Raw genomic sequence first — 20,227 nt, 5'->3', positions numbered from 1 at the left:
CTCATGCAAGCATCTCCAACTAAACTCAGTGAGTCCCAAGAAAAAAGAAAAAGGCATTGAAGTAGAAGAAAAACTTGCTGGGGGAAAAGGGGGTTCAGCAAGAGTGGAAGACAGAGTAATGGGGAGTGGAAATGAACAAGATACATTATATACGTACATTGTTTAAGAATAAAAATACACCGAGTTTCTGCACGGTGAAAGCTGTTTAGTGGTTAGGAGAGTTGAACCTAGGCTCTCTCGCACATAGGAGGGAAGTGTTCTACCACTGAGCTCTTATCTCTACAGCCTCCTTTATTTGTGAGATGAGGTTGCCAGGCTGGCCTTTCACTGGTAGCCTGAGTGAGCCTTGAACTGCAATCCTCCTGGCTTAGCCTTCTAAATAACTTAAAGGTCTGTTGCACCGCACCCAGCCAACTTTCTTAAACAAACACACCAGGTAGCTTCATGCTCTTCCAAGTGCATTCAAGAGTTTCTTCCTTTTTGAAGTATTTACACTGTGTGTGTGTGTGGGGGGGGGGGGCAATTATTAATTCCAAGGGTCGGCTTTTGGTCTCTGAAAAATGCTTTCTCTTCTTAAAGGAGTTTTGGCCAGCAGACTGGTAGGCTTTTCTTACTTCTTGTTAATATTAAAACTGGCCTCAAATATAAACAAGTTTTGCACAAATAGGTTTATTAACTTACTGTTATCAAGGCCTATTTTTAAATATTTAAGTAGCCTACATTACCACACCAAATTGGACCTGTTTTCTGAAACCTATTTAAGATAGTAGATTAAAATAATATTTATGGCTAAAAAGCTATTCTTACTTATATAGATTTCTAATATGGCTGGCTAGCTTAAAGAAAACTCTTTTTAAAAAACGTTTAAAAGTATTCATCCTTATGTTTTAACGAATGTGGGTGTCTGGGAGTGTGGACAGGAGAGAGTGCAGACGCCCATGGAGGCCAGAGGCATCAGATCTTTAGGAACTGGAGTTAGACGCTGTGGCAAGATGTGAGCGCTGAAAACTGCCAAGAGTATTCACCACCTTTTAGCCACGGAGCCATCTCTTGAACTCACAATTCTGAGTATAGCTTCATTCTGAATATATGAAGAATCTAGTCCTTCTGTTTAATCACTTTCATGGTAAATGTCATAGTTATTAGGGCATAAGAACAAATTCAGTGTGCCTTAATTCTGTATCTTCAAACAAGCCAGTCTACTACTGTGTTTAAACACTTATCAAATAATAGATCTGAAGCTAAAAATCATAGCTTTGTAATGTGTATTTGATATGTTCTTTAAGATTATAAAAATACAACAGCATTAGTAACTATCTTTATTCTCAAATTGATAAACCATTTAACATATATTTTACAGTATAAACAAAGTGCTATGCATTTTGCTTATAAAGTGACTTAAAGTATTCAAGCATGTAATTCAATTTTACAAAAAGTAAGTTTTCAAATAAAGCTTTGGTTAGTAAAACTGATTATATACCGTCAAATCCATTTTCCAAAGTTGCTCAAAAAATTAAAAAAAAACATCTAACACAGATATTTCCTGTATGTACAGTCCAAGTTTTTCACTATTTAGGAAGAGGGAGATATTCTAATAGCTGCTTTTACTGTTGTGCTCTGGTCAGTCTTTCTTTTCATCCATATGTAGCTGAAAAATACCATCACTTTTGGAAAGCATAAATTGTGTAGAAAGCCGCCGGGTGGTGGTGGCGCACGCCTTTAATCCCAGCACTCTGGAGGCAGAGGCAGGCAGATCTCTGTGAGTTCGAGACCAGCCTGGTCTACAAGAGCTAGCTCCAGGACAGGCTCTAAAGCTGCAGAGAAACCCTGTCTCGAAAAAACCAAAAAAAAAAAAAAAAAAAAAAAAAAAAAAAAAATTGTGTAGAAAGCCACATTTTGTTTTATTTTCAAGAAGTTCACCTGTTTTTAAGACCGTTAGCTTCTGAAACTATCAGGGTACTCTCAAACGTTGCACTACTAAAGAGAGCCATGTCAGACATTGAAGCATTCTGCTGGAGTAAGTTACTTCTAGTTTCTCTCAGGAGAGACATTTCCTGCACTAGTGCCTAGAATCCAAGCTCAAGCTCATAAAGTACCTGAAAAAACTATATATAACCAAAACTTACTATTTTTTATGCTGTTAGAATTTACCTTTATTCATATGAAAGTAGTATGAAAAGCTACATAACTTAAATATAAAATACCAGTTTCAACCAGATTAACAATCACAAAACTGCAGATATTTTTAAAATGTTCCAGTTCACTAAGTAATATTTACTCAAAAATTATTCTGAACTTATATATATATAATATATATTTATATATCTTTTAAATTTAGTGTCTGAACTTTTACAGATACTCCTTTTGATTTTTAAAGTTATATTTATTTTAGCTATGTAATTCCAAAATTAAAGCATAAGCCATCACTAAAATTCACTGGAGACTAATATTCTTTTATGAAAACTATTCATAAACAATTTATAAAGTTCTACTTTTAATTATTTCAATTTGGTTTTTAAGTAGAATTTTTGTTTAAATTGTGTAATAGTTAAAACTATAAACAAAGATAAAAAAGATTAAAGCATTCCTTTATATACAATGCCTCAGGCACCACAACATTAGTAATATAACAGAAAAGAGCTCACATGGTTAAGCATATTACACAGAAAACCTAAGGTTCATAAAAAGCCACTACTACCTCTCTCTATTCCACTGGTTCCTTTAGAGTAATCCTGGCTGTGTGCCATCGTCAACGATCACTGCCACATTTATCAGTGTTCTAAGTACTCTGATATTTATATCTTAATTTTTAAAACAGCTTCATAACATTGGAAACCATTTAACCAACCTCTTATGAGCTATACCATACATTTCTCTCACAAAATGCTCACTTTCCTGAGCTATATTAAACACCTTATAACAGGTGTATTTATAACTGAAGACCTAAAATGTCAAGTTTACATTTTTTTTAAAAAAATGCATAGAGAACATCTCAGAAAACCTATTAGTATACTTCTTAGATATTAGAATATACATGTTGTTTCCTTCAGACTACGAATGATCTCATTTTCATAACTTGATATTACTTTCAAATATGAAACCACACTTTAATTTTTAAACATTTGATTGTGATTAGGTTACAAAAAAGGAGTTACCTGACCCAAACTATTGGTCTTCCAACAAACATCATTCATTTTAAGCTCACCAAAGATATCAAATTTCTGTGCCACAAAATAGTAGAATTATATCAGAACTAGAGCAAATAAACTTTTATTATAATACATTTTCTTAAAATTAAGGTGCTATTTATTCATCATGCCCTATATCATGCAATCCTTACCAAGTAGGCATCATGTCTGGAAACCATACCCTGCCAAGATGCTTAGATACTTCCCAGTGAATCTGCTCCAAACTGTACTTCTGGTCAGGAATCAACACTTCTTCCATAATGGATAGTTGAGACAGGCGGCCCCCACACATCTTCACAAACTCAACAAAGGCACTACATGAGACTTCACACTCCCCCAGCCCAATAGCTGACAAATTTTTGCAACGTTCTGCAATGCGAATTAACTCTTCATCCAGGGGCCGTAACCCGTTGGCACACACTACCAGTTCTACTAGTCTCGGGCAGGTCATGCCCACACGGCCAAGCACATCTTTGCTTACTGATCTCCCAAAGTAAAGATGAGTGGCAGGTATTTCATAACGGAAGAATGGGTCAAATTCTTCTTCGTATAAAAAAAAATACATCACTAAGTTCACTTTGGGCGAGTGTTTAATGAAGGCATCCCAGCTGCTCTTCTGAATGGTGTGAAAATGTGTCTGTCCGGGGTTCTCACTGACAACATCAATGCGCAGGTGTTCTAAGCGGACATGCTTTTCAGAAGACAGAGCGAGCAACAACTCATCACTTAGCAAATGGTAGTTCAGGGCCAGTTCTCGTAAGCCATGACACTGATCAGCCACACAAAGAATACCTTGGAAGAAAAAAAAGCCCAATTACTTGTAAGTTTTTGTACAATTTATCTGTTTAAATGTTTAATCAAGTCCTACAAAACAGCCATATTTCCCTTTTCACTAATTAAACCAATTTTTAAAATTTTAGTTGTAATAATATGAATTAGAAGTCACACCACTCATATTATTTATAATATGAAACCAATTCTGTATCTTTGTTGCTCATTTATAACTTAAGAAAACTATTTGTCATTTTAAAAATATGTCATAACTAAGATTTATTCTAAAAATGTACAGTGTCATTTTTTGTTTGTTCCTTACCCATAGCTCACTATGTAGCCCAGAAGTAATATTATATAAAAAATCATTACACTAAACTTACAGTTTAAGAAAAATTCCACATTCAACTAGAACAGAGACTAGAGAATAGTTCACAAAATTAAAAATGTAATCCTAATATAAATAGAATATTTACAAAGTCAGAAAAATTCTATCAAATGGTTATAATTTAACAACTAATAGTACTAATAAGCTTGTAAAATTTCTAGAAAATATGAAAATATCACTCTTAAATGAGTCAAAGGTAACATTAATATGAGTTTTGAGCTCTAAGGAAAACAATTTCTTAAACATTTCCCATACTCAAAACATATTCACCCAAACTATTATTCTAGTAACAGATGACTTTACCAAAAATCAGTATTTGATCTCCAAAATGGCCTTCAAGAATTCTGCCCCAAAATGTCACTCTATCCAACATTCTATCCAGTTCTTACGTTTAGAACCAGGCAAGACTAACAAAACATACACATTTTCATTACTATTTTTCACAAGTTATGGGAGGTATTAAATATGTTTACCTACAAATAATAGGATTTGTAGGATCTAAACAGTATTTCTAGCTCAAAGCAGAAAGACAGCTAGCTAAAGACAGCAAAGCTAGAATTAAAAAACGAACTGTAAGTTCATGCATCAAATAGCAAGGGATGGTAGATAACAATTGCTTAAGAAATCTAGATAGGTCCATCAGTAAAGTACAGCTTCACAGCAGTGGGTGAAAATGGGCAATGTAACAGAAAAGGGACAAACTGACCCACAAAGTAAGACTCATCAGCCCAAGGAGGAGGAAGAGACCTCTGGGTCACTACTTAAGTCACTGCAAATTCCTGTTCTTCTAACATTTAAACTGCAAAGATGCAAACGAGAGAAACCACTACAGCAGCTGTCGGTTGTAACTCTCAAAATGCCCTTTCCCCTCAAAGATCCACTCCCTCATCTCTGTGATCTGGCAGGTGATAGATACCCTGCCTATCTTGGTACTGTGCTATATGACACAACTGGTCTTATGAAATAAACTATATAGATACTCCTAAACTAATCATGAGCTCTTTTAGAAGCAGTTTACTCTTGGCCAGATGCAGAAGAGGAAGTTAAGAGTCAGAGAACTCAAAATGTTAACTGCTAACTTTAAGACATGCAAGTTTTAGATAGATTCATGTTAACAGTATCAAATGACTTTTTATACATAAAAAGTAAAACTAAGTAAGCAAGCATACTCTAACAGGGACTACCCCCTACCACACAAAACAGTGAGGAAAGGAGATGTCAACCTCAAAACCACAAACTCACCCACAGTGTAAGAGTGAATGGAAGTGGATTTTTCCCTGGAGCTTCCAGATCAAGAGTCCAGCCTGATAGACACTGATTGTGGCCTAAGACCCCAAGCACAAAGATTTGCCTACAACTCTGCCTTTTAAACTGTGGAACTGATAAGCAGGCATTAGTATAAGCTATTGCATATACTATGTAATTAGCTATGCAGCCAGAGACAGCTAATGCACTAGTTATAAGCATTTAAATACATAACAGCATAAGGACAAACACAAGTCAGTAATAAAAAGACAATTTTAAAAATAAAATTAAAAGGAAAATTATAGGCAAAAATCCAAAGAGACATTTCTCCAAAAAGATATTCAAATGGCCACTAAGCACATGAAAAATAAGTCACCAAACAGCAGGGAATAGTAGCCCATGCTTTAATTCCAGCATTCAGGAAGTAGAGGGAGGTTCATCTCTGAGAGTTCAAGGCCAGCCTGATAAACATTGAGTTCTAGGCCAGCCAGGGCTACACAAAGAGAACCTGTCCAAAAGAAACAAAATTATCAAGAAAAGGCATCTACGCATTATGGTTCATGCATGTAACCCCAGGAATTGGGAAGATGAGGGAGGAGGATCACCATGAGTTGAAAGCTAACCTGGTTTATTATAATGAGTTCAAAGAGTAAGAGGCCTGAAAGGGTAGCAGCAGGGACAGGGTGTCTGTGTGTAAGTCAAAACCATGATGGTACTAGTATATACCAACTAGGATAGGTGTAATAAAAAGGATAAAAAGCATCAGTAAAGATGTACAAAAAGTTTGTATAATGGCAATTCTCCACCTTCATCCTGTATTTTGGGTTTAATCATATTTGTTCTGGAAAACAGCTATCATATTTTGTTTAGAACTCCCAGAGTACATCTTTGTCTAATGATTTGCCACCTCTTGTTGCTCAAGGAACCTATCTGTCCTAGAGCCAGTGTTTGACACGTAGGAGGACAGTTCCTCAAGTGGGTAATAGCTACTACATGATGTGGCAACCCTATTATTAGCTATACACCAAGAGAACTAATACGACCACACAAAAGTATGTGAATTTTCACATAAGCACTATCTGTTTTAATCAAAAGGTAGAAAACAACCTAAATATCCACCAACTGATCAACAGTAAATGTGCTATAAACTTATAATGGATTCTACATAGCAACAATAATGAAATTCTAATCAATTATATAGTACAAACAACCTTGAAAACATGCTAAGTAACAGAAACCAGAAAGACAGACACAGACACACACAATATAATTCCATGTATAGGAAGTATCCAGTTTAGACAAATTGCAGAAAAAGAAAATGTAATAGTGGTTGCCTAGGACTAGGTAGGATGGGGTAACTGGGTTTTTAGGGTGTGATAGCCAGGCTTCTTTTCGGTCATAATGACAATATTCTAAGATTCACAGTGATGATGATGTATACACTACCAGTCACCACATAAAGGTCAATAATTGTCTATTTTATATGAATTATAAATTATATGGTTCACAAATCCTTTTTCTTTCTTTTTTTTTTTTTGGTTTTTCGAGACAGGGTTTCTCTGCAGCTTTTTTTAGCCTGTCCTGGACCTAGCTCTTGTAGACCAGGCTGGCCTCGAACTCACAGAGATCCGCCTGCCTCTGCCTCCCGAGTGCTGGGATTAAAGGCGTGTGCCACCACCGCCCGGCCCAAAAATCCTTTTTCAATAGAAGTTTTATGATGATGATATATTGAGTAGGTAAAACAATTTTTAAAGACTGTTTTATAAGACACAGTGTATTGACTACACTGGGAAGGTCAAAACAAATAACCCCAGCTCCTCAGTGCTCACAGCCCATAGGACCTGTGAGTAAAGAACAGACAAGCTAGGCAGAGGTCAGGATACAAAGGACCTTGAACACTATAAAGCTACAGAAGATGGCTCTCAGCCTCATAGCAGACAATAAAATGTGATCAAGGTCACACAGAAAATAGTTGCCCAAGCCTATTAGTCTCTCCTTAGTTTCTATTTTGTAATGTCTTCAGTGATTATCTAGAGAGACTGAGACAAGTGGGTAAACACAAGAGTAGGCCCAGCTATGCCTATCACCAAGACCCTCCCTCCTTGTGGGTGGTCTTGGAGAAACCAAGTGTTCTCTATTCAGCTGTGAGTCATTTATTTGAGGGAATTCAAACCTTTTTTATGGCAAGAAAGTAAAACAAACACAGAAAGACTCTGCTGAACAACACAGTTACAGGCAGGGAGGGATTTCAAAAGTGTAAGAAGTCAACAATGAAGCATCAAGTATGAAAATCATGTTTACACTTACTTTTCAGTACAAATCACTTGTGATTTAAACAACCAAAATGGACAATACACTAATAGTTAGAAAATTCTACATAAAAGTAGTTGAAAAGACCTTTTATAATGTTATTTCTAAAATCTAAGTTTTAAAGAGCATTCTCAGAAAGGCAATCAGACTTCCTTACACCTCTTCTACCCTACTAGTGGGAATCTGAGACTGTTCTGATCCAGTCCCCTGGAGCTCAAGTACAGTTAGCAGCAAGCAGACATTACAGCGTTGCCTTGTGGTTTCAATGAGAAATGTCTCTCAGAAACTCATGTTTGAACATTTGGTTCCCAGCTGTTAGTGCTGGTTTGGAAGGCTGTGGAACTTTCAGGACTGGAGCCTGGTTGGAGGAAATGAGTCACTGGGTAAGGCCTGAGGTCTTTCAGACGGGCCCCATTCCACCTCTGCTTCCAAACTGCAGATGAGGTAATGAGACCAGCTGCTTCATGCTCCTGCACCAGACTGACCAGCACCCTCCAACTGTGAGCAAATTAGACTCTTCGTTCATCCTTAAGCTGCTTATCAGATACTCTGCCCCAGCAAAAAGTGGCTAAAAAACTCCCCCTTTTTACTTTCATCCATTTTCTAGCACATATTGTACTCATTTTGCCACATAAAAATTAGAAAATAGAATGAAAGTCTACGGTGTACTGCTGCAGATACTGTCCTATTTTTACTAGGACACTGAATATTTTCATGTGGAGGAAGTTATGGTTAATTCATTTACAAGCTCACTGACAGAATTATTAAACAATTTTCTTAATTTGAAAAGCAATACAGTTTACTAAAATATGTCTGATAAAGACATGACATACCTGCTGGAGAGACATGAGGACAGCTGCTCATTTTTAGCAGCTTGAGTGTGTCACTGTTGTTGGCCACTAGCACTTTAAGGGACGGATCGTCTACTGGGGTGTCATCTATCTTAAGTGAGGACAGGGATTTGGAGTTTACAAACACAACTGTCAGTGCAGAGATGAAGTGAGACTGAAAGACAAAAGATGAAAACACTGGTTCAGTTCATTAGCAATGGCATCTTACAAGGTTTCCTTACAACGCTAGGCATGGCGCTCTGTACTGAATGAAGAATTTCAGAACTGTTAAAGGGCAGCACCCCGCATAAAGTTACCAAAGCCTAGTTAGAGGGACTAATTTCCATCTCTGAGAAGAGCCTTTGGACCTGTAGGAGAAAATGTCACTGCACGCCTCAGAGTATTTCTAAATCACAGCAACCTCAGTGAGAGCAAAAGGACCTGGAACCAGACTCAGGGTCTCCCTCCAACATGTCACCGTATTTGGAAGCTAATGTCCTGTACACTGCACTACACGGGAAAGAACAAAAACATAAAAATTAGTGGTACAATCATCAAGACTGAAGTCAATCAACTCAAAGTTCTAACTCAAACTGGACCATTGAAGCACATACAAAAACGAGCAAGAATCATTTAAAAACCCCAAATTTATAACCCTCTCAAAACACTGTATCTAAGATTCTCAAGACCTGATTTTAATGTATTTTACTTATAAATATTATAGGATATCCTTTAACTTTTTATATACAATGAACAGAGATCTACCTGATCAAAAGAAATTCTTAAGAAAACAAGGATTACAGCACATTTAAAGTACATGACTTTGAGAATCAGAGCTAAAATAAGCTATAATCAATGGGCAAATACTTAGGGAAAGAAAAAAAAAAGACCAATACAACACATGTCTATAGAACCAACCTCACCCTGAACCTACCTTAATAGAATCTCCACAGCAGTGTCAGAGGACGAAGCCATACTAACAGGCAATGAAGTACAAGGAAATACTACATCCTTGGTCACAATCCTTAACTTGCTTTCTGCCTTACTGCATCTAAACAACTGATTTCCAAAATTTTTGGTTAAATAACTTATGCATTAACATCACAGTATCTTCATGTTAAACTCAACTACATCTTCCACGATCACAGTTCTTTATTAGCAAGCCCATGGCTGCATGCTAACTTCTTTCCTCATTGTCCTGATTTAGCTATGGTCACATATATTCTTCTATTTTCTCTTCTGTTCAGGATAGCCAAAGTATAGGAACACCTTATTTCAATCCTTTCTACAAAAAAAAAAAAAAAAAAAGAAAGAAAGAAAGAAAAAGGAAAAAGAAAAAAAGGCAAAAAGGACAATGAGCATATGAGGCAGTTCTAGCTACATCAACATTTCTTAAATTACACTACAAATATGCAAACTGAGAGCCCCATATAATAAAAAAAAATCAAATTATGTATAACATACTTTATAATGTAGTTTATTCTATATATACCACAATTTCAAAAATATAGTATGGCAGGTATGTAAAATATCAACTCAGAGCATTTCCTTTCCCTTGAGCTTGACGCAGATGGCACTACACTGTAACTCATTTCCTAACGCGAGGCCTTTGGGCAGCCTCTGGACTGTCCGCAGAAGACTTGGCTTCAACCACATTTAGAACAGGAGTAAGAGTCCGAAATCTATGCACAGCTAGATCCAAGTTACTGGGACTTGACTGAGGTACTTAAGAATGTTAAATGTTAGAGTCTCATTTTCCTCTTTTACTCATGAGAAAACATTCCATCTTAAAACATACAAAATTAATGAAACAAAATCAAACAGGTTTTGAAATCACAGTATTTCATTTGGTTCTGTTATTCAATTGCAATAGTCCCCTAGAGTTATAATTCACATTTAATATTCCTTCCTGAAGCACTCTAGCAAAATGAACTGTGAGATGAGTCTACTTATTTTGGTGCTAGAAACATGGTTCATCAGTTAAGAGCACTAGCTGCTCTTCCAGAGGACCCAGGTTCAGTTCCCAACACCGACATGGCAGTTCACAACTGTGTGCAACTCCAGTTCTTGGGACCCAATGTGTTCTCTGATCTCCATGGGTACCAGGCACGTAAATGGCACCCATCCTTACACTCATACACATAAAATTAAAATTAGTTTTTTAACCTACATATCATATTTTATTTTGTGGTATACTTAAAAAAAAACCTTCTTCAAGTTATTGCTGTTAGCTAGTCTGAGTATGCAGCTCAGTGGCAGGACACTGGTAAGGCCCTAGGTATAATTTTCAGTCACACACACACACACACACACACACACACACACACACACACACACACTTACTGGATACTAACCTACTGAGCATTAGCAAACTAGATTGCAGCTTTTATCAACTGGCCTTTCTCAGGAGGTATTCTAATAATTTTTCTGTCTCAAAGAGAAGAGTGGTGGGCTAAGATAGCTCAACTGGTAAGAGCACTTGCCACCAAGCCTGACAACCCAAGTTGGTGCATGCCTTTAATCCTAGCTAGCCAGGCTTACAAAATGAGACCCTGTCCCGATTTTCACACATGTACACACACATACACACTAACTTTATGTAAAAAAAAAAGTTTAAAAAGAACAGTTGTATAGTAGAGACTAGTCTTTGCACAAACAGTTAAATCCTCCTAAGAATATATGGTCTAAAATAAAATCTGTAAGACAGTTCAAGGTATGCTGACATTAACTTTCCTCAAAAATACTCTTTTCATTACATTTACCAGAAGTGTGTACATAATAAGCGGGCCCTACTTGCTCAATACTAGCATTCTCTACTTTTGACTTTTAATTTCAACAACCCGTTCTAAGGCTCAGGAAGAAGCGTCCATGGTTCTCTTTGGTTCAGGGAGGGTTATTAGTCTACTTCACGTCCTTTAGCACTACCACTAGCTTGACAATCTTCTGTAAACTCATCTATTCTTTAGCCGTACCAATGAAGAACAAAGTAATACTTGATAGCATGTTTTACTGCTGCTGGAGAGATGGCTCAGCAGTTACAGTTAAAAGTACTTGCTGCTCTTGCAAATGACCTAGGTTTGGTTACCAGTACCCACATGGCAGCCTAACTGCCTGCAATTCCAGGTTCTAGGGGATCCGACAACCTCTTCTGGCATCCTCAGGCATTGGACACACATGACGTGCACATACTTACATGCAAATATAACACTCATACACGTGAAAAAAATTTGTTTTGTTTTGGAGTTTTGAGACAGGGTTTCTTTGTGCAGTAGTCCTAGCTGTCATGGAACTTGCTCTGAAGACCAGGCTGGCCTCGAACTCACAGAGATCCTCTTGCTTCTGCCTCCCATTAAAAAACTCTTTAAAAGCATATTCTAAATACTATTTTTCAACATTGTAAACAGTAGCCAGATTCCATTACACATACTGCTTTGCTACCCTTTCATTGTCAATACCAACAATGCTGGGGCTTTCACTGGAATCCTCTGCAAAAGAGAATAAGACAAAGGCAGCAGATACCTTTGGTAGATCCATAAAGCTTGGCCGAGCAGTTGAAATGAGTCCAAGTGTCTTTAAAGAGCAGTTCACAAGCTGTGATAATATATCACAAGCTGCTTCAGCCGACTCTTTGCTGCTGTCCACCTTAGGAAGGAAAAAGGTCTTACTCATGGAATAGCCACATTCTCTTTGAATATCTTACTTTTATAAAAGCAAGACTTATAGTTATTACTTCAGTGCATTATCATTTAAAGGACATTTATCTTTAATCATCTCTCCCCCAAAACCTCAGTCTAATTTGCACAACAGAGTTCACTACAATTCATATGTATATTTATTTATTCAGTGCTGAACTAAAAGACTAAGTTGATTCATTTCAAAGTAACTGTACAAAATGAATCAATTTTGTCTTTAATAATTTGTAGTTGATTAAATCAAACAACACATGTAATCAGTGTCTATGATGAACTGTTTCAGGTCACCTGAAGAACTAACGTCACTGAGAATTTTTAAATTAACCACACAACCTGAAATTCTTTAGTGTTTTGAATAGAAAGATTCATTAGAGTAAAACAAGGGTGTCCAGCTAAACAAGCACAAAATAAAATGAACCAAAATAGAAGTAGCTGTTTGTATATATTGTGTTTAGGCATTTCTTGAAAAAAAGGATAATATGACCAAACACATGGAAGGGGTAAAAGTTAGGGTTTTTTTCTAGACTAAAATGTTAAAAATACATTACTTTTATTTCCAAGTAAATTTGTGTTTTACTGCAGCCCAAAGGTGCTCTTCAATGCCATAGTCTGTGAAAGTAATGTACCAATTGTAGTTCCCAAAATGTGGTTCCCAGACCACATGAAAATCACCCGAATACTCGAGACATGCAAATTCTTATGCCTAAACCAAACCATCTGAATTTCAGGCTGGAAGTGGGACTGTCGAGTTCTGCCTTGACACCCCCCCTTGGTGAGTAACTGAGCACAGTCTGAGGAGCACTGCTGGACTAATAACCCTAAGGTCTCTTCAGCCTACAGTGTCCACTTAACTCTTACCAGGTCAGGATAATCCCTGCAGTGTGCTTGCTTTCTACATTAGAAGTTACTTCCTCAGACAAATACATCCCTAACAAAAACGTTAAACTTGCACAGATGGCTCTGTGAGCTCTGTAAGTTGGTATACCTGAGCTGTCACGGCCCTCTAAGAGACTGTAAGCTAAACTCCAAGAACCCAACTAATCTACTGTACAGAACCATCTTTCCGATCTCTAGCTCCTCTGACCATGTAGCTGCCATTAAAACACTCTAAGGCATCTCAGGGATGACTAAACCCCAAGGGAGAGCACTTCAGGTTTCCTCTCTGGAGGGGTGGTGAGGAGATCCTCACTTTTGTTTGCTTGAATCCTATCACAAGTCAAACAAACAATACACCCAATTGGAATTTTAGGCAAACAAAAAAATGATTTGTATCAATGAGTCCCATTGTCTGGGATGCATCTGCAGTAAAAATTATCAATGAAGTCTAGTAAACTTGAAATTAACAAGGCATTTTTTTTCCTCTTGAAATAGGGTCTTGCTAAATATCTCTGGCTAGTCTTGAACTCACTACACAGCCCAGGATGGTCTTAACAGGTATTGTTATTTTTTTCTTTTTGGCTATAATTGGCAATCCTACCTAACCTAGTACTTGTATGACCAGTCTGTGCAATCACTTCTATTACAAAGTTCTCCAATCTTACAAGGAAGATAGACAGCATTTAGAGACAGCATGAAAGTCTAAGTTAAGACGACAGTACAGATTTAACCTGGCCCCTCTAGTAAACAGGAAACGGGCAAATCAGGTGATTCTATGCTTTTACCACAGCTTTTTAGGTTTTGTTTTTAACATTTTTAAGAGAGAAGGTCTTACTATATATAGCCCAGGGAGACCTCAAATTGTTGATTCCTTTGCCTCAGACTCCCCATGTGTGAGTCACATGCGTGGCACTTTCATCTTTTAATAATAATTATTATGAGTTGTTAGCGAACATCCCGTATTTCTTTATTCATCTCCAAATACAACTTGCTAAGCCCTTGTTCTCACACACGCCACTATGATTTCATGTAATAGTCTTCAGATCTCACAACCCGCCTTCCTCCACTCATTTCACCCTCATAGGGGTTCTCACATGTCCCCTGGAACACTGAATGAAGCAAACAGCTCTTTTACATTTTCCATGAATCCTGTTTTCCTCTAAAATATACTCAAATTAGTTAGTTCCTATACCATCTTTAAAGGTTTTTTAAGATAAAATGCATCAGAATAAAAACCACTTGACGGGTGGTGGTGGCACACGTCTTTAACCCCAGCACTCCTGAGGCAGAGGCAGATGGATCTCCGAGTTCGAGGCCAGTCTGGTCTACTCAGTGAGTTCCAGGACAGTCAGGGCTACACCAAGAGACCCTGTCTCAAAAACAAAAATGAAACAAAAGCAATACTCACTAGTAGACAAAAACAGCAAGTAAATGCTGCTCAATAATCATCCCCTAATGATTAATTAGGTTCCAGCCTTCTTAATGCTGCCACACTCTAACAGGTCCTCATGTTGTGGTGACCCCCAACCATAGAATTATTTCACTGCCACTTCAATGTTATGAACTGTAATGTATGTATCTGATAAGCAGGATATCTGATATGGGGCCCCCAAAGAGGTCTCAACTCAGAGGCTGAGAACCACTGTCTTATGTTTGTTGTACGTTTGTCTTTCCTCCAGTTTGTTGCCAACCATGCACTGTTAACTTAAAACTTAGTCAACTTATGTTTACTTAGTGGCTGCTTTTGCTCGTTTAAGTAATTAATTGTAAAGGAATATTTTAGTTCCAGCTAATATTAAAAGTTATTTTCAATGGTGCAATAATTTTAAAACTTAAAGCACTTTATCTAAAAAGTCAAATATTTTAAAGACATAAGAAGTTGTATTGGTTAGGACATTAAAGCCATTAAAACGCTTTTATTTTTTAACAGAAGGAGTGAAAGCATTACCTTGAAGCTGACATACTGTAGATGGTTTGAATGCCTTTTAATAATCTGTTTGATCAGCTCGGGATGTGTAGCTTTCAAGTAAGATGTAGCTGGCTGATTCAGTTCAAATTCAAAACATCTCCACAAGTCAGGCATGTGAAATACCTGATTCCAGTTCCGGCACACTTGTGAAGCATGGGCCCGGTCAAGAAGAGGCAAATACTTAAAAACTTGGAGGATAATGTCCTGCAGAAGGTTACCCCAATCACAAGGTTGAGAACGTTCATGTGCAGTCCTCAGTTTCTTAGCTTTCTCTGCAGGGCCTTCTTCAGGTGAATCAAGGTCACTATCTCTTCCTCCTCGTTTCATCCTATTTAGAAAAATCCATCATTTTTTCCCGTCTTATTTAACTTTTAATCACAAATTCATTTTCTATCACTAAGACGTATTTGTATTTGGATGGTTAAATAGAAAAATGTACAAAGAACTGAACCAGCAATCCAAAGAGAATATAAAAATACAATGAAAACTGCTGGTGGAGATGAACATTGCTGAGGTGATTTTCAATACTTACATAAACACTACTTATGACCTAAGTAAACCACAAAATTCAAATTCAAGAGTTGTCGCCCACTACTTAAAGTGACTATAAAAGAGCCTATAGTGGTACTTTCCAAATTCGTCAGTCACCCAAGGACAACTATATTTGCATTTTTAAATCTGAGGTGTATCACGGTCCCTATGAACCTCTAGAGAGGATGAAAGGTAAGCAGTCCAGAGATCTGCACTACAGCCTGTGACATGACAAGGGCTATTATTGCTACACACATCCAACCTCTATTTAACGTAAGTAAACGGGGCTCAGAGTACAGTCCAATTTTTAAAATATTTTTTAATTATGTATATAGTTTTCTGTCCGCATGTATGCTTGCACACCAGAAGAAGGCACCAGATCTCATTATAGACAGTTGTGAGCCACCATGTGGTTGCTGGGAATTGAACTCAGGACCTCTGGAAGAGCACCCAGTGCTCCTGACCTCTAAGCCTTCTCTCCAGCCTGAGTACAGTCCAATGTTAAAGCCCTTGTCTTATACTCCAGGCCTGAATTCAACCTGTAGCGGCATAAAACAGATTAAAAGCAGACTACCTTGACTATGGGTAGTTTCAGCTGGAATGCTGTGTTCTCCCAACACATTTCTGCCACTCTGCTTTCCTGTCTTGTCTTTTCTTTCTTTTTTTCTGAATGATACCTCCGTGTTTTTCCTAGGTATTTTTACCCACTTCATTCCATTTGCTTCTTGGTCTTGGTTCTCTAGATTTGAATCTTAGCTCCACTTCTAACTAATTCTATAGCTATGGATAAATTCCAAGACTGTCAGATGCTTCAGTTTGTAAAAATTCAGGGCTCTTGTGAGGAATGAAATATTAGAGCTTTTGAAAGGAGAGCCAATTGATCTGTTTAGAAAAACAATCCAGTAGGAAAGCCATCACATAATTTAGTAGAAAATAGTGATGCTTCCACCCCCGCCCAATACGAGGAACAATTTAACTTTCAAATAAGGGGCCAGGGAGTAGTGGCGTACAGAAACGCCGGAAGGAGTTCCACTAATTTAGCATAAAACGAGCAGTAGGATTACAGAAAAATTTCCCCATCTGTTTTTTTTTTTCTTTCTACATTGTACAGAGTTATTTCTAGTCATTATTATAAAGTAACTGAAGTTTTAAAGGACACACTGATTGGTTAGCTGACTAAGTACACTGCACTCCACACTAACACGGACCACTTGTTAGTGCTATTATTTGGTCTCGGACCTACAGTGCTTTGCTTCTAGACAGCAGTTCTCACAAGGCACTGGTCCAAATAAGACTCACAGGGATTGTGACTCCAACTAACTTGTGACAAACAGCACATATGACTTTCTTAATCCTCTGTGCAACGAAGGATGTGCATAGGTACAGACTTTCTCTTCTAGCCGTGGCAAACTCTGTGAAGGAGGACTGTGGGCTGGAGAGCAAACAGAATGGCGGATGCATGACCTTACATCACGTCAGTGCAGGCGTCCGTAACTGTAACAGAACTGTCTGTTCCTGTGTTCCTGCACCTGACTACACGCACACACACAAATGGCTTATTCGTGAGTAGAAAGAGAATCCATAAAACAATATGACAGAGGAGACAAGATGGCTTTATGGAAGACTAACTTATTTATGAATCTAAAAATAGATTTTGTAAGTGTGTTCAGAGAAAAGTTAGAATAATCTACAGGGCAAACTTAAAAACAACCTCACCACTAATAAACATGTCGCACTAGAGGTTAGCCTGTCATTATGACCCATTTTCCCACTTTAACTCACCCTGAAGGCTTAACTTTTAATTTTAGCATTTCAATTTGGGTCAAAGAAACAGAATTTGCTACCAAGGACTTTCTTATTCCCCAAATCTACTAAGAACTTGAGCTGCGGAGATTCAGAGAAAAATGAAACAAGTGTTCCTCCATCCACACAGGACGCTCCACTGCTTCTGCAGAAATCTTCCCAAGCCAGAACTTGGAGCAGAAATAGTTCCCTTTACTGTCAGTATACAGATTCAAAACCAAAACTAACAAAAATGACAGCCTTACAATAATTTAATCCTAAGATTCTACAGTTTTTATTTGAGGCAGGGTCTTGTCCTGTAAGCCTGCCTGGCCTTAAAATCAGAGATCCACTGCTTCTGCCTCCCAACACAGTGCTAGTCTAAATGAAGTGGATTTCAGCACAGCTCCAGGTCTGGGCGGGAGTCAGAGAGGACAACATACCCAACACCAGGTAACATACCCAACACCAGGTAACAGTATTCTAAATACTGTTCTTTATCAAAATATAAACGTAATACATAGATCACCAAAGTATGTATTTAGTACTTCGTAGTTTATGAATAGCTAAAAAGTCTATGGACTGTCAAAGGCATTATGAATTAATGTCTTAATCTTATGAAGCAATACAAAAATAAAAGGCCAATTGCGAAAATATCCTATGCACTATTCTCATTTAGACATGAAAATAACATTAGTGAATGAACACCTAAAGAAGTTTGAAATATCAAAGTTGGCCCTTTTAGTTGAAAACTTCCAATGCCTTTTATTTTAACTATCTACACACGAAGCTCTGCTATACAGACAGTTGAACAATTCAGAGCATTCAGTAATATAAACTAATTTACGGCAATGAGTTTTATACTGCTTGCTTCTTGTCCAAGAGAAAGTGCCTTCTATGTCTGAACAGGAGGAGGGAGTGTGGTGTACCAAAACAGGGCACTAAGTGTCAGTGAGATTTTCTAGCACGGAAAACCTGGACTTTGGCAGTTCTGATTTACTGTAGTGTTTTAGGAACACAGCAAATACAACCACGGTGGCAGGAACGTCTGCTGGTATTTGTGTCAAGTGCCAAAGAAGCAACCTAATGTAGGAAACCTACAAACTAGTTGAGCGGCACCCGGAATTAGTGAGCCAATCAAACATTTCCACAAACCGCAACAAAGAGTCAAAGTTTTCTCGGTGTCTCAGACATTTATACACTGGGCGTGAAGTAATTAAAGACCCCACTTGTACCTAAGCTTTGAAAGTCTGGTCTGGCATAATTTCCAAAATATGTTTTGCTTTGGATAGAAGGAAACCTACCACACATTCTTTGGCTAAAATACAAGAATTGAACGATAGGAGAGAGACTAACTAACTCTCAGAACGGTAAGCACAGTGGAGATACAGACAACCAAGAGGGGACATACAGACCGGAGGTGAGCCAACATAACCCGGACTGGGTTAGAGCGTAGTTAGAGATAGTTTTCTAAAGAGCTCAGAGAAATTTTAAAAGTTACCTTTTTCACGTAAGAAAAAAACAAAATAAGTAAACCACCTGGGCCACTGGCACAGACACAATTAGCAACAAAGCGCCTCGACTCTCACCTCTCAGCTGGGAGAAGCACGGACCCCGCTGCCTCCGGGAGCCGGTCTGCAGCTCGCCCGAAGCGGCCGCACCGTAGTTGGCCAAGTTTTCCACTTGGCCGCCCGACGTGGGCGCTGCCGCCTCCCGAGCCTGGCTCTCCCCGATACTTCTCCGCACACTAGCCAGGCCCCCGGCTTTCCCAGTGCCCGCACCCGCTCCGCCGAGGACGAGCCCGGCGGCGCCAGCCACCCAGCCCCGCCGCACGCCCCCGCGCGCGCGCGCACCGCGCCTTGTTGACATGTCCCGAGGTCCCGGTCGCGCCCCGCCCGCCCGCGCGCGCCCCCAGCCGCCGCCGACCTCCCCGCCCGCCCGCCCGCCCGACTGCGGGCCGTGGCCCCGAACCCCCGCCGTACCTGCTGCCGGGGGCGGCTTCCCCCACACAGCACCCCGGGCTGCGCGGGCGGAGGCGGCGGCGGCGGCGGCTCCCGCCGCTCTCACATGAGGCCTCCCGGGGCCCCCTCTCCGCGCTCCCGCCGCCGCGGCCCCCCGCGCTCCGCCCGCATCCGAGACGCTGCTCCCGCGGCGGGCGCCGACGCGGCTCCACCTTGACGGCTCCGGCCGGCCGCGGGGGAAAGCTTCCCTTCTCCGTCCCGCGCAGTCGGCGTCCTCCGCCTCGGCGCCTCCTCGTCGCCGCCTCGGACGCCCTCAGCTAGCCGCGGCCCAGTTACAGAATCCAAGATGGCGCCCAGGGCTCGCGGGCGCGCGCTTGCCCCTGCGCGTCTTCGCCCGAGGGGGCAGGCGCGCGCGGCCGGGGGGCGGGGCAGGAGCGGGGGCGCGCGCCAGGGCGGCTCCAGCCTTAGGGACGGTCCCCGGAGAAGTTTTGTTTAGGGGCGGAGGGTGGGCGGGCTGCAGCTCGCTAGGTGCCGCGGGCCTGTCCCTGAGTTCAAACCGGAAAGTTTAGATCGGTGGAATGGGTGCGGGAAAGGAGGGCGTGTTTGCAGCATCTGGACCCACCCCTCCCGGACGTAAACATCAGCTGACAGCGACCCACCTCCGCGAGGAGGGCGCGGCCTAGG

General features: G+C 39.7%; 1 protein-coding gene across 2 annotated transcripts; it reads right to left on the bottom strand.

Moving 5' to 3' along the window:
* Positions 1–1,306: 1,306 nt before the first annotated feature.
* Positions 1,307–19,833, bottom strand: Fbxl3 (F-box and leucine rich repeat protein 3). 2 transcript variants are annotated; one of them, XM_038309668.2, is made up of 5 exons: positions 19,565–19,833; positions 15,249–15,597; positions 12,252–12,374; positions 8,736–8,907; positions 1,307–3,980 (listed from the first exon to the last, which is right to left on the bottom strand). In XM_038309668.2, exons 2-5 carry the CDS (start codon positions 15,594–15,596, stop codon positions 3,337–3,339), a joined length of 1,287 nt encoding a protein of 428 aa, XP_038165596.1. In that variant the 5' UTR covers position 15,597; positions 19,565–19,833; the 3' UTR covers positions 1,307–3,336. The 2 variants fall into 2 exon arrangements, with proteins under 2 accessions (XP_038165596.1, XP_038165595.1); XM_038309667.2 differs by lacking the exon at positions 19,565–19,833 and adding an exon at positions 19,172–19,404.
* Between the last annotated feature and the right edge of the window lie 394 nt (positions 19,834–20,227).

This window comes from Arvicola amphibius, chromosome 13 (genome assembly GCF_903992535.2).
Source record: "Arvicola amphibius chromosome 13, mArvAmp1.2, whole genome shotgun sequence".
NCBI classification, from domain to species: Eukaryota; Metazoa; Chordata; class Mammalia; order Rodentia; family Cricetidae; genus Arvicola; species Arvicola amphibius.
This window is presented reverse-complemented; position numbering and strand designations above follow the sequence as displayed.